General features: G+C 37.9%; 1 protein-coding gene and 1 long non-coding RNA gene across 4 annotated transcripts; one reads left to right on the top strand and one right to left on the bottom strand.

The window, feature by feature from the left end:
- The first annotated feature begins 321 nt into the window (after positions 1–321).
- Positions 322–6854, top strand: LOC109041428 (phosphatidylethanolamine-binding protein 1). 2 transcript variants are annotated; one of them, XM_072303136.1, is made up of 5 exons: positions 326–871; positions 2155–2287; positions 3350–3487; positions 5005–5086; positions 6025–6854. In XM_072303136.1, exons 1-5 carry the CDS (start codon positions 602–604, stop codon positions 6284–6286), a joined length of 885 nt encoding a protein of 294 aa, XP_072159237.1. In that variant the 5' UTR covers positions 326–601; the 3' UTR covers positions 6287–6854. The 2 variants fall into 2 exon arrangements, with proteins under 2 accessions (XP_072159238.1, XP_072159237.1); XM_072303137.1 differs by lacking the exon at positions 2155–2287 and having other exon boundaries at positions 322–871; positions 3328–3487.
- Positions 6855–13568: 6714 nt separating this feature from the next.
- On the bottom strand, positions 13569–23438 carry LOC140225203 (uncharacterized). 2 transcript variants are annotated; one of them, XR_011900334.1, is made up of 3 exons: positions 21126–23438; positions 17331–17458; positions 13569–15068 (listed from the first exon to the last, which is right to left on the bottom strand). It is a non-coding gene; the product is annotated as an uncharacterized lncRNA (long non-coding RNA). The 2 variants fall into 2 exon arrangements; XR_011900333.1 differs by having other exon boundaries at positions 17331–23438.
- Positions 23439–23519: the final 81 nt, after the last annotated feature.

Here is a 23519-nt window from a genome sequence, read left to right as displayed (position 1 = left end):
AAATTTTGCAACAGGCCCATTATTACTTTTTCAAATACAAACCATGACCATTTGAGTCACGGGACGTTTACACATTTTTTTTCATCATGAATAGAAGAACTTTTCAAGAAATTTTCATCAAAAAATAAAGCTCCTTGCAAAAATGGAGTAAACTTCGCAACTTATATTTTAGGGACTCTGACATCGATTCCGATATCTCCCTGCTGACCAAAAAAAGCATCACATTCGAGGGCAAACTCTTTTCGTCAAAGTCACGGCGTTTATTTGGTTATGGATCGGATGATTTGGGTGTTGCGTCTCGTTTCGATCATCAACTCGTTTTAAATGGAAGTTACTGATTAGATTTGATGATCATCAACGATGATTGTGACAGTTTCCTAGGCATCAATATTATAAGGAGGACACTTGCTCGGTTATTATTTGTAATATCTGCTCTTGAAGACACAGTTATTTACACTTCTGCAATCACTATCTCGATAAAAAAGTGTGTGACCCATTGATAGCTGCTATATTTTATTTTCAGAGAAAATCTGGTATCTTAAAATTACCGTGAATAGAGTATAGGAGTTTTTGTGCATATGTGTATACAAATGCTTGATGTATGAACATAATGCCAAGATTCATAATTAGTTTGCGATACACTGCAACTGTGTTATTTCAATTAGTTTTCCTCTTTGTTTTATTGCATATATCTTTCGCAATCGTTAAAAAACCACCCAAAGAGATTAAGAAAAAAATGGAAGAGCACAAAATCTTACCAGATATTGTTGATCATCCCGGCAAATACAAACCCAAAGAGATTAAGAAAAAAATGGAAGAGCACAAAATATTACCTGATATTGTTGATCATCCCGCCAAATACGAACTGAAGGTAATAGTACAATTTTTCCCCCCTTTAATAAAGGCAGATTCCAGAAATGATGAGTCATGCTTCGAATGATAGTTACTTACTACTTGTTTTTAACAAAGTCCACTTACCTCAGCATGAGAGCATATTTTAACACACAATTCGACGGGTATAGCTTTTTGTGACCAATCTGATTTGATGAAATATATATACGAGGGGTATTCGTAAAGTAAGTTAATATTTGTCATATCTTCTAAATTAATAAAGATAATTTAAATCTGTAAAGAGTTTGTGAATTGTCATACTCTCAGCTTTCTAAAAAGCTTAAGTTTTTAAAATTTGGTCCTTTGGGTGCCGAGTGACATCAGTTTTCCCACACCCGTCTCTCACCACCGCGTGTCCAAAATTGACGCGCGCTGGGGAGGTCACAGGTCGGTAGCATGCGGCTGCATCCTGCAAATTGTTAAAATGGAATTTTTTGTTTAAAATTTAAAATTTCTATGTTTGTGAAGATCTGGCTTTACTTTTCCACGTAATTCCCATCTCGTTGGACACAATTTACATACCATGACAAGAGCTTTTTTATTCCATCAACGTAAAACTGGCGATTCCGTTTTTGCAACCACTTTTGTACAGCTTCTGTCACCTCATCGTCGTCCACGGAACTTTTATCGCCAAAACTTTTCTCTAGTTCAGGTAATAAGTGATAAATCACGTGGGGTGAGATCCTGAGAATAAGGAGTACGTGGGAAAGGTCTCATTTTAAGGATGTCAACAACTGATTGGCCACATGAGCTGTATGGGGCCTAGCATTATCATGAAGCAGCATCACTTGACGAGACAAAAGGCCAAGGCATTTTCTTTTGAATGCTGATTTTAGCCTTTAATGACATCACAGTTTCTGTTTGCATCAATATTTGTGCTTCTTTCTAAGAAATAAATGAGTAACACTCATCGAGCACCCCTAAAGACGTGCGTCAATTTTGGACACGCGGTGGTGAGAGACGGGTGTGGGAAAACTGATGTCACTCGGCACTCAAAGGACCAAATTTACAAAACTGAAGCTTTTTAGAAAGCTGAGAGTATGACAATTCACAAACTCTTTACAGATTTAAATTATCTTTATTAGTTTAGAAGATATGACAAATATTAACTTACTTTACGAATACCCCTCGTAGGAACTCCAAGGATGAATGGAGGGCCAGTATCAATGCAAACATGAATACATATTCGAGAACTTTACTATCCTCACTCGTACTCTATATCAATTAGCACTACTTGCGTTTTTAATATTTTCTTTTCAACAGTTAAAGTATTTCTATGAACACATTCCTAACTTTGGAAATGATCTCAATCCACACGATTTGGATGCACCACCATACTATGTCAATTTTGAACGGAGGTTGGACGTAGACGAGTACTATACTATGTTGATGATCGGTAAGTCAACGCAAGATCGGAAAAAATGAAGAGCACTTTTTAATTATTTTTTTAATACGTCCTTTCAATTCGAAGAATGATCAAAAAAGGGCAAAAACTCCAAGGATGATAGACTATTGGTCGTAAAAATATCGCAGATCCTAAAGTTGAATCTCTCAAAAAGTCAAAAATATCTCTTAGGTCCCATATCCATGATACACTATAACTCGTACATATCACACTCATACAACATGCATCCTAAAATCGAAACATAAAATTATTATCAAACTGGATTTTATAAATGATAGACCAATCAATATATCGCAAAGGACACCACGTCATTGCTAGATTTTAATGGATAACAGACACTACTTCATCTACTGAAGCCAATGTAGGTGATTACCTGAGAAGTTTGCATGGGACAACCCGGACTTAAGAAGCTGGGTGTTAATATGTCATACTATTAATTATTAATTACTATCAATTAAATACTATTAATTTTGCATTTGTTTTGGTGTCGTGTATGTAAAACATTACAATAGCGTGTTAAGTTTGATTAAACAGGAAAGGTGCATTGGAAAAAAAAAATCGGTAAATCCGAATACTATAGTTCGGATGATACAGAACCAAGTTTTGCTCGTTACTCACGGCCGAAATATTCGACCCGTTCAGCCAAAGTGCTCGGTTTGTGCGACCGAATTATAACAAATTCTTACAGTTCGGTTCAGCAGAGTCTGGTTTTGTATAATTTGGTTCAGCAGACCAAATAATTTGGTTGTGTGCACCGAACAAAATCTGGTTCCATATCATTTTAACTAGTTCGGTCTTACCGAACTTTTTACTTTCTCACTCCTCTAGGGTAGAGGAAGTATTTTTTCGGTGATGGAGGGATTGAGAAGTTGTTACGTGAAATATATTATTTGCCATGAATTTTAGTGCATGTTGACCATTATATTTAGTCGAAAATATTTAATAATATTATACCTCTACCTTAATGAAAAACGTTAGGGATGGTTAGTAAACATCTCCATTCTCATACCTCAATTCATTGCATTTTCTAGGTGGGTTTATTATCTTGTGCAGATCCAGACCAGCCCTCTCGGGCCCAGCCCGAGGAACGTGAATGGATCCATTGGCTCGTTACCAATATGTGGGGATGCAGTCTCCTTTCAGGCGATACAATCGTCAGATATTTGACGCCTAAGCCTGAACAAGGCACCGGTATGTTACATTCTCTGAACTACACCTTGCTAAGCTACCGTAGTAAAGAAGAACCAAATGAGATTTCTGTGTGTTGCCAAAATCTGCTCTTTTTTATTATTTTTTTAGAGAACTCAGCTTAACATTTTGGCGGAAAATGCTTATGGATATTCTTAAAAGCGAGAGAGAACACGGAGTTCCACGGAGGAAACTCAATCAAAATTCGTGCATAAATGATAAGAAGACCCTCCTTTTTTAAAAAAAAGGGACATCCTCTGCAACGTCGCAAAGCGGATAAGGGTCGATCATAAATTACATAAGGTATCTGCTAAAGAGGAGAGGAAAGATGATAGGGTGATAACCTAACTTTAAAAGAGCCTTGTGGGTAGGGAGGAAGATAGGTTAAATACTACCTCACAGACAATAAAAGCAAAAGATAGACGTGCAGGTTGATTGTTGAAACTGATAGAAAAAGCTATAGACAAAGGAGACAAAAGGTATGTGGAGGGATCGTATTGGCGGAAGTGGGTGGTTGAAATAGACAAATGAGGAAGGTAATAGACTAACTAACGGCAAACCACGAGAGGCCCTATATAGTTAGTCCATTATTTACCTCCCTACTCTATGAGAATCAACCATTTCAACCAATAGGGTCGCTCCATACTCCCTGTGTCTTCTTTGTCTATCGTTTTGCCTATTAAATTCAACAATCGCTGCTTGAAATGAGAAAAAACAGAAATTCTGAAAATGAATCCTCCTGTGAAGAGTCCAAAATTTATAGGAGCCGATAAGATTAGGAAAATAGAACTGAGTACTTTTTTCCTTATTCTTTTTCACCCTTTTGTTTCTCCCATTTTGGCGGAAAATGTTTAGGGATATTCTTAAAAGCACGGAGGAAAATCAATCGAAATTTGTGCATTAATGATAAGCAGACCTTATCGTTATCACCGAACTACGTAATTTTTACATATTTTAGATATTGTGTATTATGAATTGGCTTGAATAAAAGGACAGAGCCAGCTTCAAAATCTTTGAGAGGAGTTTAAAATAATTTACTGTGGGGAAAGATTTGTAGACGACACAGGACGTTTCCTAGCTTATCTCAAAAATTGAAGGCGAAATTGCAAGAGGTGCGCAACCTTCGTTATCACCGAGCATCTAGTTACTCTAAATTTTCAGTTGGGCAATGCCACCGGAAAAATACATGTTTATAATTAGGACGTTCACAATTTTTTCTAAAACAATTCGAATTTTCTAGTAAACTATTTTGAATTTTTTTCCGTTTATTTGTTTAAGAATTTGTCACGTAATCTGACACACGTCAAAAGGTTAAGGAAAATATTCACAACCTCAAAATCGAATATTTCATCGGAAAAAAATTTATCAACACCAAAAGAGGGTAGTCTAAACAACTACAAACAACTCTGCTTTTTCTAAGCAATACGAGAATAATTATCAATGGAGTAATAAAAAAATATTCGAATCTTATATTTTTTAGTTATTTTTTTTTTAAATTTTGTTTCTTTTCTTTCATACAGGGCCTCATCGGTATATATTTTTCGTTTTCCGGCAAGCTGATGGCGAGATGAATTTCGATGAAAAAATCATTAACAACACGAGGTACATTTATATTTGTATCATTCAAACTACTTATACTATTTTTTTCATTTTTTAAATGAAATGGTTCTGCGTGCAAGAATGGGATCCTAATTCTTGTATGCAAAACTTTCCTGCGAAATTGGGTTGAAAAATCAGATTTTGAAAGGAAATTCTTTTTAACGTCCTAAAATAAATCATGAGCAATTAATTTCATTTTGTGACAAAAGAGCGTAAATTATTATCATAATAACGCGAAATGGTGCGCTGCGCTTACGGCATTTACATTTTTCTCGGGATTACGTTTTTTGAACTGTGCACTTTCAACCACCGTGAGTCACGGTCCGTGACCTCTGATTTTCCCACTATCCGGGTTTAATATAACTTCATTTGGCCTGACAATGAGACTCCTTTTCTTTTTACCTGCACTTGCGAATGCTTCACAGAAAATCCCAAACGTCATCTTACTAATTTGCTAAAAATGACTGTGAGCTTGAAGCAATACACGTAGCTGCGTGCGTTTGCATAAATTAGTTTCGTTGATGTAAATGAATGGGTATCCCTGGGTAAGGGTACCAAAATGCCCATCCTCAAAGATTTGGAATATAATGGTCTAAACCCTTTCAGGAGGTCCTAAAAACATGGTTTTGGGCAATTTTTACCCAACCACCCCCCTCCAGCCCCATAAACCCCATTTTTCGAGGAATTTTGGGTATTTTCACGTTTTATTTCATATCTCCCGCGTTTTTCGATGAAAATACCCCTAAATTCCCCAAAAAATGCGGTTTTTGGGTCGGAGGGGAGGGGGGATTGTTGGGGTCAGGAGGTAAAAATTGCCCAATTCCATGTTTTCAGGACCTCCTGAAAGGGTTTAGACCATGAAATTCAAAATCCGTGAGGAGGGGCATTTTGGTGCCCTTACCCAGGGATACCCTTTTACCTTAACTTTTACTTTTTTTAAGGTATGACGGTGATCTGCGCGGACACTTTAACACGAAGGAGTTCATTAAAAGGAACCGTTTGGGGGCCCCACACGCAGTGAATTTCTTCTACAGTGAATGGCAACCACCGCCAGCCTCTACAGCTTTACCTTTTACCGTAGTGGTTGATGTTGAAGACGTTGAATATCAAGAGCTTTGGATTCCAGAAATGAACAGGACCAGTCCCTCTGATGATAGCAGGAAATATGAGGCTACAACGAACACGCACACCGAGGATGCTTAAGCCAATTCTGTGTACGAATATTGAAAGTTGAAGAAAAGAGTTTCTCGATTGAGGAGCTGCAGATTTTTCCTCTCACATTTCATTTATAAATGGACCGCGTTAAACAGAAAGGAACCAAGCCACATCAGCTGTTGCCAACTTTAATTCGGCAATTTAATTTTTTACATGAAAACGGCTGTGCAGATTTTCGTGCAAATGTCGGTGAAATTTCTCCATAGTACCAAGTTAATTCCTTAAAATTTTCAAAGAAATCTACACAGACTTTCTCATGTAAAAAATTAAATTGCCCGATTAAATTTGGCAATAGCTGATGTGGCTTGGTTCCTTTCTGTTAAACGCGGTCCAAATATCGTAATCTGGACACCTACGACTTTTTCCATCAATATGTGCATTCGGCATTTGTGATTAGCTCTTTTACAAGTGTGTTTACCGTCATGCATACTTAAAAATTGATTTAATTCATGACTGTCATACTATCTCTTCTTGCATAGAATTTGGTTGGAAAATGGTGTCATAAAAATGGATGATTTTTATCTACTAATAAATGAAATCTTATATTTGTTGAAATAATTGATATAACTTTTCATTCAATCTAAATTTGTATGATAATCTTTATATAAATATAAATTATACGATACAAAATACCCCTGTTGGCGATATTGTTTATATTAATGTAAATATAATACTTTACAAGCTTGTTTCCCCCAGGGCCGGATTTACCTACTTGCCGCCCACGGGCAGCCTGTATTTTGCCGCCCCCTTCTCATTAGTTTTGAAACATCAATAAAAACCATCAAATGAACGTGCCACCAGGGGAGGAGTGCATAAGACGCGTTTACTCTTGTTGAACACATTTTTTGGGAAAGCCCTGTCAATACTGCTAGCAAAAGCTTACGGAACTTTGTGCGAAAGTTAAGTTTCGTAAACCCATCTCTGTGTGGACAAGGCCTTCCATTCATAAGAAATGAACGAACAATTTATGAAAGAACAAACATAAATGTGAATAAATGATTTTAACTTCCGCCGCCGCGCCACCGCGCCTCGCAGACTGCACTGTGTTTGACGCAATGCGTGAGGTGTTCATGCACCTTTAATTAGTCGAGTTAAGAGAGAAACCAAACACGCAATTTGGCCTGGAACGGCGCGACTTACCAAGAGAGAAATGATGACGAGGACTTGAGATGAAAAGAAAAAGCCCTTGGCGCGGCGATCGGCATGTAACACATATTAGCGCCTACAAGTCTGCACGAATACTTCACGCATTGCATCAAACACAGTGCGGTCATTGCGGACAGCGTGAAACGGATAGCGGCTACAAGAATAGCGCCTACAAGCAGCTGTCTCTTGGTCCAGAAGGCCTCAGACACGGTGAATCTTGAATTCCTTGAAGTATGGCTGACCCAAGATGGGAAGTTTGATCGGGCCATCAGAGAACGTAATTTGCAAGGAAGAAAAGCCATCGCGATGTTAAACGGGGTTCTCTGGGATCAACGGAGAATGTACAGCGCCATCGTGAAGAGCATAATTACGTACGGGAGTGAGGTCTGGCAATTAAAGAAAATATCCGAGGATATCTTACGGGCAACCGAAATGGACTTTTGGGGAGGTCTGCAGGGATCTCGCGGAGAGAGCGCGTTCGTAATGAACGAGTGCGTGGAATAATGGGGGTTGAGGAAGATATTGTGCACGATATCAAAACCAGGCAGCTGGTTTGGTATATACATGTGCGGAGAATGGCAGATAGTAGGTTGCCCAGAAAGGTATTTGATTGGGTTCCTCCCGGAAGAAGGCGGCGTGGACGTCCAGTAAAAGGTTGGCGAGAGGGAGTGGAGGGGGAGATCAGACGGTATAATCTGCCCGATGATTTGTGGGAGGATCGATTCCGATGGCGATTTGGAGTCGCAGAGTGCTTTAGTGCGCTGAGGTAGCGGCTTGATATGATGATGAAGAATGAAACCTGTTACAAGTTTCTGCCGTATTATAGCAGAACTAAAGAAAACTTGAGGACTTAAGAAGAAAAAGAGAGACACACCCAAGAAGGACTTGATGACAGTATTCAGCTTAAGTCACTGAAATTAATTTGCTCTACAATTAGATTTTGTAATTTGAGCCGCGTTACTCAGCCCAATCCTTTGCTTTGATAAGATGGGACTTGAAAATCTGAATGTCGATGTAAAATTAGTTGAAAAAACTTGGCCTTTTTTTTTTTTTAATCTTGATTGCTCGATTACAGAATTCATGCAGTGCAAAGTATATGTACCGATGCATACACAACGAACATATTAAGCATGTACAAAAACCATGAAAAAATCAAGAGTAATGAAAATAAACGAAAAAGTAACGAACGAGTAATCCCGTACGAAAGTAAATAATGAAACCGAAGTACGTGCATGCGTTCTGAATAAACCGAGGAGGAACGTGAAAGAAAGGAGGAAAAGAGACGGAGGTAAAACGACTAAAATTTTCCGGAAGAAAAAATATATATATACATCATTTTTCAAAACAGGAGACGATCAAGAAATGTTAAAGACTTTTTCCCCCTTAAACCTGCATTTTTTGCAACCGCTTCTTTTTAACTGGACTTACTGTAATGAATATCCCCTTTTTTACGTATAATTCTTGATTCCCCGTCTTTTAGAAAAGTCTGTTAAGAAGATTAAAATTGAACAAACGAAAAAATCTGAGAATCAAAGAATATTTCATCGTTTCCTGTAAAAAAGTCATCGTCATTAAGATGAGAAAGTTATACGTTTTGATATCGAAACCACTATTGATACGTATACGGATTGATACTACACCGAAAAAAAAGTGAAGTTGATTTAACATTCTGTATGTAAAAAAAGTGTGCGAGAACTCAGAAAATGCTGAATTACCCGCTACAGCAGCTACTTCAGCAATGCCAAGATGTAAAACTAACTGCTGGGGCGGGTAATTTAGTATTTTATAAGTTCTCGCACACTCTTTTTACATCCAAAATGTTAAACCAATTTCTTTCTTTTTTTCGGTGTATCCCCCAGGATCTCCTCCCTGAGTTACACATGCGGCTGGCTTCTCCTCAGATTTGCAAATCTTGAGCGAGTTGGGATCTTCACGCTCCGTTGCGGACTCGACACTCCCTTCGTTTGTGCCAATTTCCATGGAAGTATCTGAAACACTGCTCAAAGATGCATTACACCCCAAATTTGTATCATTAAAATCAGACAAGGAATGAACCTCTTGCTTAACGTTTTTATCTTGTACGAAAATAACACTTCTTATGTAAATAGGTTCACCATCCACAGCATCTGAATCTGAAAAATCATACCCAGATTTGTCCAAAATCACTTCCTTATTACTGAAATTACTCTCTATTTTGTATCTTTTTGCTTTCTTGCGATCATTTTTTAAGGAATTTCCGGTGTCTTCAGAAATTGCACGCTTCGGGTCGTGGGTCACTGTTACTCCACGTACACCAGCATTGCCTTTAGCAAAAAACTTATGACACTCATTTTTTACAGGCTTCTAGGATTTTTAGTATCAAAAGTATCACGAGATTTCACTGTACTGCCTGAGGGATCCAAAGCCTCTTTAGAACTAATTGAAAATATCTTAGCTGTTCATTTTCCCTCACTGTTGCTTTCATTGTTCCCCCAGCATTGTTTTGTTGTTGAAAATTCTTGTACTCACTTTGATGAGGATTTGCAGGTTGCGGCCTTGAAACGGCCTGATTCACGTTCGTTCCCGTTCCATCTACACTGCTGATTCTTGGAGTTTGCTGAGGCACACAGGGCGTCAACTTCTTGGTTTCAGGTCCATTTTCTTTTCTTGAAGGGCATCCCTGCCATTTGTTGCTGTCCCTGATAGGGCGCATCACCGTACTCCGAAGCTCGTAGCCTTTTTCCTGCCGCGACTATTGCGTCCACTTCCCTGGCCAAATCCTGCCTCAAAGCGTCCAATGCGCGAGTGCTCCTATCCGTCTCTGCACGATTTGACTCAACTGCGGCTACCAACGTTGCTAAAGTATTTTCCGCGGTTTTTACCCTGGATTCTAGCAACTGGTCGTGACCCGCTGGGTGATTTATCACCAAAAGCGACTTTTTTTCTTTCTCTGTGGATGAAACAACCAGCTTAGCGTTCTTGACGGACTTCACCGATTCTTATATTGTTGAATCACGGCTGACCATAACTATGGCGCGGTACACTGCGGTGTCAGGCCCAATTTATGTTTTGAACTAGTTGAGCCTCTGTGATATTAAACCATAGATTCCTTGCCAATTTTCTCTTAATTTGGATAAAATCCAACGGGTCCTCGTCACTTTTTTGCTTGCAGGCCACGGATTTTTCTAGTGCGTCCTCTTCGTCGTCAAAGTATTCTATCAATTTTTGCTTGACCTCGTCAAAGGATCGACAATTCATGAATGATACTTCCTCGTTGTCCTAATACAGTACCGCCCTCTTGCCAAGGTGGCATCTGAGCTGTTCCCTCTTTTCTTTGTCCGAACAGTTGCGGTCGTGTGTTTCGAAGTCTTTCAAAAAGTCTCTGATCTCATAGTCACTTTCACCCTTGAAAAGTCTCTTGAAGGGGGGTGCCTTTATTGAAATTATTGGTCCTTCTGCTGATCGGGGAACGTTGGATCCTGCTGTCAACTGGTTCCATTCCAATATGGATTGGCTCAACGTTCTCATCACCTCCAGCTGGGCTTTAAAAATTTCTTGTTGCTGACCTTGAATTTCTCGGTTTTGTCCCAGTATTTCTTGGGAGACCTTGTGTCCTCGAGGATTCATCTGCGCGGAGCTTTGCCCCCATAAACCAGGTTGAAATGTTTGGTTCCAGTCTTGGGTCATTTTTCGGCCATTGTCTCTGGTCTCCATGCCCTCTAACAGTATGTCTCCTGGTCCTGGGATTGCCTGCACAAGTTCGGTTTGCCATTCAAACCCAACCGCATCGTACTCGTTCTCAATCAAACCGGCATGAGGCAATATGGACTCGGTCGGTTCTTCTTTGAGTTTACTGGCATCAGCGTTTTCGCAACCGCTCTCGGTGCAACGAGCGCGATTGAAAACATAGATGAGTCTCTAAAAACTCGATTTTGAAAAATATGTTTTCGCATTATACTATTCTCTTCATTGAGTTGCTTCCCGTAACTCTCACACAAGTCGCAATTCAATGTAGACAAGGTAGCTTTTACTGTTTATTTACTCGACGCGATGTTTATGGAACGACGCACAATTTCCCGACGAGCAGAGAAAATTTTGACTCTAGCAAAAAAAATAAGATACTTCCGCGTACTCGGCACTAATTTAGCAAACACTGATAGAGGCAATGAAAGAAGAATCAGCAAAAAGGCTTAAAGAAATCCGAGATTTCGTCGCGCGTCCAGATTCTCTGCGCAATCATCGTCGTGATTTGAAAAGTTTGATCACAGCTGCGTATGAGAATCAGCACGGGAGGATAAATCTGAGACAAAGTCGCCAAATTGCCGCGATAGGCACAAGGAGATGATACACTTAAACTAAACTTTCTTTTAAAAAAAATGCCAGTATGAAAGCTTGAAGAAGAAATCAACTTTCAGAACTTTGAAGTATGCACAGGTTGAACTTCACAAAGATTTAATCTTGCTTACAAGTTTGAAACAGAATTTTAATAAATAGCTTTTCTGCTGCCCCAGAAATTATTTGAAGCTATCTGTAGCTCTGTAAATTTACTACTTAAAGTAATATCTGCGAATTAAATTCGACTGATAATTCGAAATTTCAATGAAATTTACTCAAGACTTTCGTCTAAATTTCTTGAATTACTTTTCTGCTGCCCCAGAAATTTTAGAATAAACGAATAAAATAAACAAATTTTCTTGAAGACTTTTGTTTAAACAAATTTTAAATTCTTTTCTGCTGCCCCAGAAATGATCTGCAGTAAAATTTGCGAATAAAATTTCTCTCCATGATAACAATTCTCCTATTTCGACTTTTCGTCTAAATTTCTTGAATTACTTTTCTGCTGCCCCAGAAATTTTAGAATAAACGAATAAAATAAACAAATTTTCTTGAAGACTTTTGTTTAAACAAATTGCAAATTCTTTTCTGCTGCCCCAGAAATAATCTGCAGTAAAATTTGGGGATAAAATTTCACTCCATGATAACAATTCTCCTATTTCGACTTTTCGTCTAAATTTTGGTAATAATTTTCTGCTGCCCCAGAAAATTTAATGGAAAATCGGCGAATAGAATTTCACTGAATATTTAATTCTTCTAATAAACTTACTTGAGACTTTCGGCTAATTTTTCACTTTAAAGCAAATGAAAATTTTAGATTTGGATTGAACTATTGCAAGGAAAATTACCTAGAGTTTCGTAGGAAGTCCTTAATTAGAGAATATAATAATAAAAAAAATTCTTGAAAATTACGTTACGCTTTCTATTTTCAACTTTGTGAAGCTTGAAAATTACTAACTGTTTCCGTACTATCAATAAATAATGAAAATTACTTTTGGTTTTCGTGAATTTTTGACTTGGGATAGCTCGAAAAATTACTACTAACTTTACAGATCTTCTTAGTCGTAAAATTTAAATACTTGACGCTTTCTGTTTTCAACTTTGTGAAGCTTGAAAATTACTTACTGTTTTCGTACTATCAATTAAATGAAAAATACTAATAGTGTTCGTGAATTTTGACTTGGTGAAGCTCGAAAAATTACTACTAACTCTGTAAATTTTCTACCTAAAATTAAATGTCTCTCTCCTTTATTTTTTTAAATGTAGATCTAATTTTACTCAGAATGTGGGGAAATCCAGGACCTGCACAAATCCTTTTCCCTTTATTTTTCTCCATTTTTTTTCTTCCTTGCTTTTTTTCAGTTTTTCCCATCCCACCACCCATAGCAACTTTAGCTTTCATTAAATTTGTAATCAAGTAAGCAGTAAGTCGCTCCTCTAAAGGAGTATCTTTAGCAGTTACTCTTTCCCAAGCTTTATCTTTTAAAATTTCACTCTTTCCCAAGCTTTATCTATTAAAATTTTATCTGCTTTTCTCCTTACACCTCTGGGTATTCGCTATGGTGAAAAACTAAGTCATGGTCTTTGCAAAATAAATCGAGGGAATTTTTAGGGGGTTTTCCTTCTCTTAAATTCTTTTCAACATCAGTTCCTGGCCCGCACCATGTATAGGTTGGTAGCGTCAAATCTATGCCTTTTTCACCTAGAAAGTCAATTACAGAATTTATAAATCCCTTACCTTTAAATTTCTTCTTTAGGCGGTACACATATAATCGTTATCATGAATAAAAAAACTTGAAAACAGTTGGAATACATGTATATATTATTCATTTATGCATTTATGAATATCAACTAAGATTTATACATATATACGGTCTCATTTCTCTTCTCGGCATTTGGATGTGTTTATACTAAAAGGAACCAAGTGCATCATACGGTTTATGTGCGACATAGTTCTTTTTGGCATACGTATGTCCAATTGTATATTTACGTTGTCAAAAATGGAGGACTGCGTGTGCAATGGCCCACTATTCTTCCGAGGCACATCCGCATGACTAAGATTGAATAACTTTTTGAGGACCGCCGCGCCGTTTCGTCATGTTTCAGTATGAAAGAGTGTTTAAGATTGAAATCACTGATTAGATCTCATACATTTCATAGAGGTTAATTGAAATTTCAATGTCGTTAGTTTGCTGAAACGTTTAAGGGTGTTTTCGCGGTGCCATTAACCAGTGTGCGGTGCCGGTGTATATTGAAACTAGGGGGCTACGCCCCCTGGCCGCTACGCGGCCCAACCCCCTGAAGGCGCTCCGCGCCATCAATGGGCCGCTTCGCGGCCCTATTTTTACCCTCCTATCAGTGTTAGTTTTATTTTTCCCCTAAACAATTACGATATGAGGTATACTTTAATTTTAAACTTTACTTAAAATTACTTTAAAATTAAAAGGACCTGTTTTGAAATGACTGCTTGATGAAATATTGCAGTAGAACAATGACAATGATAGTAAGGTAATAGTGAAGATTTCCTGAGTCGGGAATCGAACCTACATCGAGTTCACAGTGGACGCGTTCGAAGTCTTAGACGACTCGGTCACCGCTCGACGTGAGGGCTTGGATGCGAATCTTGTGTAGATAAGTGTAGAGCTGATGCGCAGGCTACACAGCTACTGCGCAACCTCCTCGACCACTGCGCATCCTCCCGCGCATAGCGGTAGCAGTACCGGAGCACTCTATAAACTCACTCACTTTTATAACGTGATTTTAAAAAAACCTGGGTCCTTTTTCCAAAATCTGATTACAGCGGGCTCATCTAGGGCCTATTACCTATCGATTTACGCAAAAATCATGGAAATCGGCCCGGTAGAACGCTCAAACGAACTATGACAAAAAGTATAAATTTACATTGTTTAAATGGGAGAATTCGCAACTTTACCACGTAATATAAAAAAACCTGGGCAATATTTTGAAAATCTGAAAAGAGTTGGCTTATTTAGAGACAATTGCCCGTCGATAGCCGCAAAAATCATGAAAATCGGCCCGGTAGAACGCTGGAACTAAGCGTCACCAGTTTCGCAAAATTAGGAGGTCTTGGAGCTTATAGTATAGATTGTTTTTTCTTTTGTACAATGGCTGTTCAGCTCCGATTGAGTTTGATATTCGCTTTTTTGCTAGCGGAACTGGTCATGTTAGTGAAAACTCCGGAAGAAATTGAGGAACAGGACATCGTGCTTGATACTGTCGATCGTCCCTCAAAGCATGAACTAACGGTAAGCGTTTTCTCGGTACTTTCAACAATGTGGACGAGGTTTACCTACAGGCAAAAGAAAAAATCGAGATATGCTGCTGCTTTAAAAAAGAACGAGCTTTTAATTGCATGTGTGGGGGATGTGCAATTTAAACACCGGTTCCTACGCAAAATTTCGCGAAGAACACGATGGTGCCATTGGTTTCCTCCACAAAAAAAAACTCCGAAGCACAAAAAAAGCTCTCAAATTAGAGCCTGTGATGGAGGAAATATCCCATGCCATCTTGAGAGTCTACTTCTAAATCTAGTCAAACTCTCCGTGCAGAGATAGGGAACAATTACATACGCAGAGTTGCTGAGTTTTCAGTCTTGGAATTTGCATCACAAGGTGGCCTACCCTGATAATTCATTTGCTCCCTATCTCTGCATGTGGAGAATTTGCGGAGCGAAAGTTCTTCTGAACACACAGCCAACGTCGCACAAAGTTAAAAGAATCTTACTAAAAATATGTCTTTTTACCTCTATAGACGTGCATTCGTATCGTCATCTTAATTTTAATTTTCGACGCAGTTTCCAAGTCTCGGTTTTTCATTACATATTCCGTTATTTTCAGTGAGACAATACGTTTTCAACTTATACGTCGCACGATTTCCGCTTTTAACCCTTGGTACTATTTCCACACTCTCTCTTGGTAGCCAAAAAGGATAAACAATCTTATATTTTTGTTTCACCAGATTAAATACGTCTACAACGCTAATTTTGGAAATGATGTTGCGCGACCGTTTCCGGTCAGATTTTCGCGGGGAGTAGATGATTTCTTCACTTTTTTAATGATCGGTAAGTCATTTAAACAACTTCACGAAGTTTTTCTGTTTCTCACGTGGTGATGGTAGCCGTCTTTTAGCCGCTACTAATACATCACGATGGATATATAATTCAAAGAGTACCGATTTCTGCCCGTAGAAATTATAGATATAAAGAGTATTACTTGTTTGAATTCAAGCGACATAATCGACTATCGTTTCTGACTCATCGTTTTTGATTATTTATGGCTGCTATGTTTTATGCAGATATACGTGTGGTTCACGCCCTTTCTAATGAAATAACGTATTGTAAGAAAATAAAAGACTGTTGACGTAATCTTCCTCATGAGTATCATGTGATTTCAGGTTGTTTTGTTTCTTCATGAGTGTAGTGGCCTAAGAAGGTATATCCTCCTGGTGATAATGGATGTTATGAAAGAAAGCCACTAAGTATAATATGTCAAGAAGTAAAATTTAGACGCAGGGTCCGGCACTCTGCTGACTGTATGTCCTGAGGATCTGACATCATAATGAAAAGCACGGATAAAATTGTATAATATGATATATTTTCTATCGGTGGAAGAGCTATAAAGGTCTTTTTGAGCTATTGGGTCTTTTTTTAAAATGGCAAGAGGAACGTAATTGTTGAATTTGTATAGGTGTTATCGGTGGTTATTTTTTCTTTTCTGCTATCTGAGAATGTTAAGTGCAAATGTGTAATAACTAATACATTCTATAAATGTCAATTTTTTGCATTACCTACGCTTTCGACCTACCCATATCCATTATTTCCATACCTATGCAATGAATTTTCACCATCATTAAAGTATATTGAAAATACCCCCTCGCAGCTGCCCTAGAGAAAATATTACCTCGCAGCGAGCTCGCAGACAGCTCGCAGCATATTTTGGACCTCGCGGTTAGGAAACTCCTCGCAGTTAGGTGATGACCTTGCCAAGACCTCGCAGTGAGGAAGTCGGTTAGGCATGGACCTCGCCGCGAGGTGCTGACAGCTCACGGCGAGGACCTCGCCTCGCGATAGGTTAGGAGACCTCGCCGATAGGTGAGAGCACCTCGCAGATAGGTGAGAGGACCTCGCAGTTAGGTTGGCTCCTATCCACTGGGTGAGAGTCCTCACAGTAGGTATATTAGCCAGCAGGTAACCTGACCACAGAGGTAAACACAGGTTCAGAGCCTCATTAAAAATTAAGGATCAATTGCAGCATCTAATATATACTGATAAAAATGTTAAAAAAGTTTTTGAATTTGAAAGAAAAATTGTATTTAATTCAAAAGCACATTCCTTGGCTCAAAACAATGTGGGTCAGTGAACTGAAATTGTTCTGTATACCAAAAGAGTGCCTTAAAATTAAACACAATTTTTTATTTATATTTTTTTTTTTTTTAGAAAAAAAAACCAAAAAAAACCTACCAATCAAAACTTTTTTAACCTTTTTTTTCCGTGAATCCTCTCACAAATGTTCTTATCTATTTTAGCATGCCAAAAAATAAGAATAATCTGTACCTTATTTGCACATGGTCTTCCAAAATATTCCACACTATGAGGCATTCTTCGCTCCTTGCAAGAATAGACAAATTCCAAGAATTCAAGGATCAGGTAGTGATTTTTAGAAAAATTGCATCATCACTGGCCTATAAAATTAAAAAAATAATCATCATTCACCAAGATCACACTCAAAATGAATTGTACAAATTTCTGAATTTTGATAGTTATAAGTGAATAAGTCAAGTTAAACTGACCGATTCTTTTCATTAATTTTAAGCGAGAGCTTTTCCTTCAGCATATCAATCACACATAATGTGCTGTTCCTTCTCCTTCAAGCAGGAAAATACTCATTGGAGGGAGGAATTTTCTTCAAATTTACAATGTCTAATCACTCTAGAACTGTACTCTTTGCATCAACTTTATAGTGAAGGTAAGTGGGCATTTTAAAAGCCCAAATTTAGCATGTCAGCCCTTGCAGTTAAGTCAGTAAGTATACGCATTTTCCTTACTGCTTCTTGATTATGGTCTGATGTTGCAGAACTTTTCAAAGTACTATCCATGAAAATTCAGAGGACAACCAGTTGGTGACCACATACTTTTTCATTTGTTTACATTTTTTCATTTATATTCTTATTTAAATTCAGTGGATAAAATTAAAACATAAATTACAACTGGAAACCAAGAGGTATGTAAAAAAAATTAAAAATGTTAATCACCTTACAAGACTTACTCTGTCCCTTTCTTTTCATGTTGACTCCTATTCTTTTCATGCAACTTTGGCAGGGAACAGTAGGACAGGGTCGCATATTTGGCCTGATCATTGCTAGAGCTTCGGATGGTCCTAACAAATCCTTCAACTTCTGCAGTTTAGTGTCGCTGTCTGCGAGCTCGCTGCGGGGTAATATTTTCTCTAGGGTGGCTCTGACAAAGACCCGTGCGATGAATCTGCCTTACTTGGGCTTGACACATTTATTGCCCAAACCTTTTAATTTTGTTTTACTTTTCCCGATTCACCTGTTCTTCCAGGAACTACTTTTACAATTTGGGATTGGACTTGGTCTTTTAACTATTCCTTAAATGCGCAAGTGCATCCTGCTGCATTGTTGCACTTTACTATTTTCGGCATAATGCCTTGTTGCCAGCTTTATGTATTTCTTATTTATTTTGCTGCGCTCACTACACCCCTCCCGCCCCAAAGAAGCTGGCGGAAGACAGCGTACAAAAGTTCATTTCCTCATTTATCTTTTTTTTTCCGAGACAAAAGAATCAGAGAACAACTTAACATGTTAATAGTAAAGAAAATTATTTGAAACAGCGTAACATGACTTAAAACTAACCGTGTAATTCGTGATGGTTAATATACATAATTATATACTTGTGATTACTGATCGGAGTTGTCACTGGAAGATGACTTTTCGTATGACCCCAATTAGGTGTAGTCTACTAATCGTAGCAGTGTTGTACTCTCATATACTTGTTTTCTAACATCAGTTGCAGACAAATTCTTGAAGTTGACAATGAATAAGGATTCAGATTGTTTTACATGCACTATTTCAGATATGCTATTTCACTATATGCAAATAAATTCAGCCATGTCCATGCTTATTTCATTCATGAATTCAAAGTAAGCAATTTACATCCCGAAAATCTACCGATTTGCCGTAAAAATTCGCAGAAACTTGATATCAGGTCGATGTACCTACTCGTTGAATTTACCAATCAATTTCGTGAGTGCACATATGTATGTAAAATTCAATATGCTATAGTCATTTTGGGTGCATTGATTTTTCATGAAACAAAAATAAGTACTTTCAATCCTGAAAAACCATCAATTTTCCGTATAAAATCGAAAAAATCGAAATATGTCGACTCCCTGACGTGAAAATTAGATTCTACGTGTAAAAATACTAATGTATCGATATGCTGAACAGAAACCATGTGTGGACACAGTCAGAAGTCCGCGGCAACATCAATTCAACAGAATAACGGCAAAAATTAGATCGGATTAAAGCCGCTGTGCCCGCCTCTCTTCGTTATTTACAAACCGTTCCTATATTCATCTCAAAATTTTTCTCAGAGCTTTGTGTTATCATTACCTTCCATTTAAACCCGGGTTCGATGGCCGAATTGGCTGCCCAAAGAGCAAGCCATTTTTGAAGGGTTCTATGAGAAATTCGTGATATTATCGGCTCTCGGGAAATCACCTCATTGGTGGTATAAAATAATGTTTGAGTGCTTAAAATAATCGTATTTAAGAAACTAAGGCATTAAACTATGGAGTCAATTTCTTTTTAATAATATAACGGAATTTACGACCGGTGATTTAGCTTTCTTAGCCCCAGAATACTTTTCAAGCGCCTTTACGTTCCAGAATTGTCTCTGTTCCAGAATCTCGACGGGATTTTTGTTTTTGTTTTTTGGCTTAAACGACTCAAGAGACACTGTAGTTAAAAATATAAAGAATTTTTTATTTGGACTTATGAAAAATGTTTAACTCGTTCAGACACATACCGTGTATTGTATGGAGTACTGCTGCTATTCGACCCTTGTCTTCAGGTCAAAATTGTTACAAGGAAGTCCCTTGCAAGAGGCGAATTTTTTGTGATTTCTCCCAATTTTTCCTCCGTTACATGATGGAATTGCTTGTCAAATTCTGAGGTCAATTATATTTAATTGTAATTTACATTTATTTTTTCCCCCTCATTTTATTTTGTGTATGGAGAATTCGAGGTTTTGTTGATTTTTTCGGATTTCGAATGCTGTAACTTCTCTTCTATTCGTCCTTTTTTTATGAAAGAGGCCTCTTTGCATTCGTGTTTTAACGGAGGGTAAGGAAAACATTGCTAAATACTCGCGAAACAATTTTTTTTGAAAATTTGACGAATTCTAGCGTGACGGTAAAATGGTTAATCAAGCGTAAGTAATAGGGTCCCGGCGGCCGCCGCGCCGGGAAACGGGCTATTGTTCCTCGAGACGCCGACGCAGTGATCAGGCGCGTGGAGAAGAGAGGGATAAGTGGATTCCTGTATGAGCCACGTTTAGCAAATGGTCTAATGAGTCTCAAGCTCATCACAGATTGCACTTACGGCTGCTCTGGCTGGCCCTGGCTATCAGAGCAGAGGTACCAAATTTTGAAAAGGTAAACAGGGGTGTAGAGCTCTGTCAAAGCAACGTTTTCAACAAAACGGAGGATTGAAATTATCATTCGAAGAGTGCCGAACTGCTCAGCCATCCTCGAATCAGTTCGTTAGCTTCTGCTTATATATGCATATTTTAAATTAGCGCGGAGCATTCTTAGGTTTTTTTTTTTTTAAAAAAAAAACCAAGTAACGTAGACTCTTGGTATTCATTGCACATAAACTAGAAAGCCCCAGAATGACAAAAAAAATTTAAATCATAATTATTGACGGATTAGTAAACTTTTTACACGCTTTGGAAAATCTTAGAAGTTCGCGGCAGTCACTTTCCGGTAAGAACTAGGGGCTTCGGTTATTGTATCGAGTAGGGGGACGAAACGATCCCAAAGGCGGTATACTACGTACACAAGCCAAAAAAATCAAGAGCACATTTGGGGGTTTCCCAAATTTAAAGGCAGGTTCATTACTGGCTCCTTTACATTTTGCCGAAATTGTGGAGTTTTTTTCTTTCGTATTTCGTATTTTTTGGAGAGGCAAATCCTTGTGAGCGCTAAGGGTTCATAACCAGGGGTATGTGTCCGACATTTCAGTTATTCGGCACGCTTTTCCAACATATTCATGTTGGATTTATCTTCTTTTTCTTATAAAAAATATCAAACAAAACACTGTAATTTACCTGTATTTCATGTTCCGGAAAGCCCTTAATGGGTATATACTATCCGGTATGATGTTGAACTTGAGCAGCTTTACCTTGATCTCCGCAGGAGTTTTTTTCGGTTGACTTGCCGTCTTAGCAGCTCCAGGGGCTGCTACCACTCAGTAATTTGAGATGAAAATTGGAAAGTGGCAGAGGTACGAAGACAACACCTAAACAGAAATCTTTACACAGAGGATTCATCCGATTCTTTCAGTAAACTAACGAAATTGAAATTTCAAGTAGGCTCTATGAAATTTAGGAAACCTAATCAGTGATTTCAATCTAACCACTATCTCATATCAGATAATGACGAAATAGTCCTCAAAAAGTTACTTAATCTTTGTCATGCGTATGTGCTTCGGAAGAATAATGTGTCATTATACAAGCAGTGTAATACACACTCAATTTTTTACAGTATAAATATACAATTGGACATATTATTGCTAGAGAGACCTATGTTGCACGTAAACTAAATGCACACGGTTTATTTTGGCATAAACACGTCCAATTCCCGAGAGGAAAAACGAGACCGTCGGAACTGCAGTAGACAGTAGAAATATATGTAGAGATCTTTGCTGAGATGTACTGAGCTAGTATTTGTGATGTACTCGATTCAAACAATAGAATTAATCGAAAAAAGAGGGGAAAATATAGAGGTAATTTATCGGATCTTATAATTCAAATATGTGGCCAATAAGTTTTGTTTTAGCGATTATATTCTGTATATCGGCGGCTAACAAACAATTAATATACCACCCAACTGAAAATGAGTTAGCGACTTTCCCGCATTCTGCAGTATAAAATGCGCAAGCTGATGATCTTAGATTTTTTTCTCATTTTCTATAGGAAAGCAAAATTTAACCTTTCCCCTCAACCCTTTTGTATTTTTAGTGATATTTCCATGTAAATTTATGACTGTTACTGCCCTCTTTAGAGGTGTAAATGGCCTTAGATGCTAAAGCACCGCTCTAAAATAAAATTATTTTACTACTACTACTACTTCAGTGACGCTCCAACATAGAAAAGCTTTTAAATCTAACCTCAAAATTATAAAACTGGCGAAGTTTTCTCTTCTGTTTTGCAAAATCGTCAGTTTGCAGGTTGGCGGTGTTGTATTTGTTAGCCATCGATATGCAATACTAATTTTCTTCTTTTAATTATACGTCTCCTATAAATAACCTCTGATTAGGTGTACTCTGGTTATTTGTCTAACCTTAAATTTTGCTTAGTAACTCAGTGTTTTCACTTTTCATGAACTTTACTCTCTAATTCATTGTAATACATTTTTGGAAAAATTGAGATTTTATTGTATGTTTAAATATCTTACCCTATAATATGATATCATGAGAGTGGCGCACGAAACAATGCTTAAGGTGCGAAGTTATTTGGGGGGGGGGGGGCGTTTGACCGCGAAGCTGTCATGGGGCGTACGCGTACCCCCTGGTTTTAAATTTAATTTCCGTGATCACTTAGTTTCACCGTACTTTGATTACTTGCGAGCGTTAGGAACTACCGCGCCTTCCGTTTCGTATGTATGCAATACGGACGCTTACGAAGTAGTAATAGTGGCATCCGTCCAATATAGGCGCGCTTACATACAGTATTGTTGGGTCGCCTAGATTTTCGCCGGAGGATGAAAGGAATGATATTTCTTTTATCTCTGCTCTCTGGAAGGACATAACGCGATAACTTTTTTCTATTTTTCTTTTTTTTTAAAATGGACGATTTGTCGCGAAAATTTCTGTCTCCAACAATATCCACTACTTCGTCGTGTATGCATAATAAAACGCAGTTTTTTTTTAAAGGGTAAATAAGCTTTTAAGCTATGATGTATATATTAATATCAGTATTATCCTCAACTAGAATATTTTGTATAGGTAGTACAATTTATATTTTTATGAAGATTATCATAAAAATTTTACGATTTTACGACGACCATCGTGCAGAAAACAATGTTGCGCTTTACCTTAGAGCCATTAGTCACCATCTCAAAGTGTACCCGCAACTTATTGACGAAGATGTGGATGCTGGATGATATGACAACTAAAGAAGTAACTGATGTGAGTTCACTCTACCTGTTTCATTTAGAAGTGAACTTTCTGAGGAAAGACTTTTTGTAGGAGACATTTTCATTTGTAGACATTTTCGTAGTGGACTTTTTAGTTCTAGACATTTTAAATGTAGACCAAAGAATGTAGACTTTCTGCTTGTGGACAATTTTGCTGTAGACCTCCTGTCTGCATACCAACGTTTCTTCCAAATTTGCCTTGAGACAGTTTTTCATCTCTCCTTTTCTCCCTCATTTCTTCTGACTCTCTCTTAGTTTCTCATGACACGCATCTCCAGGTCTTTAGCCGATGCCTGCATACAATC

The sequence above is a fragment of the Bemisia tabaci genome, chromosome 8, assembly GCF_918797505.1.
Source record: "Bemisia tabaci chromosome 8, PGI_BMITA_v3".
In the NCBI taxonomy this organism is placed as follows: domain Eukaryota; kingdom Metazoa; phylum Arthropoda; class Insecta; order Hemiptera; family Aleyrodidae; genus Bemisia; species Bemisia tabaci.
The sequence above is the reverse complement of the archived record's forward strand: the minus strand, read 5'-3'. Positions and strand labels throughout refer to the sequence as shown.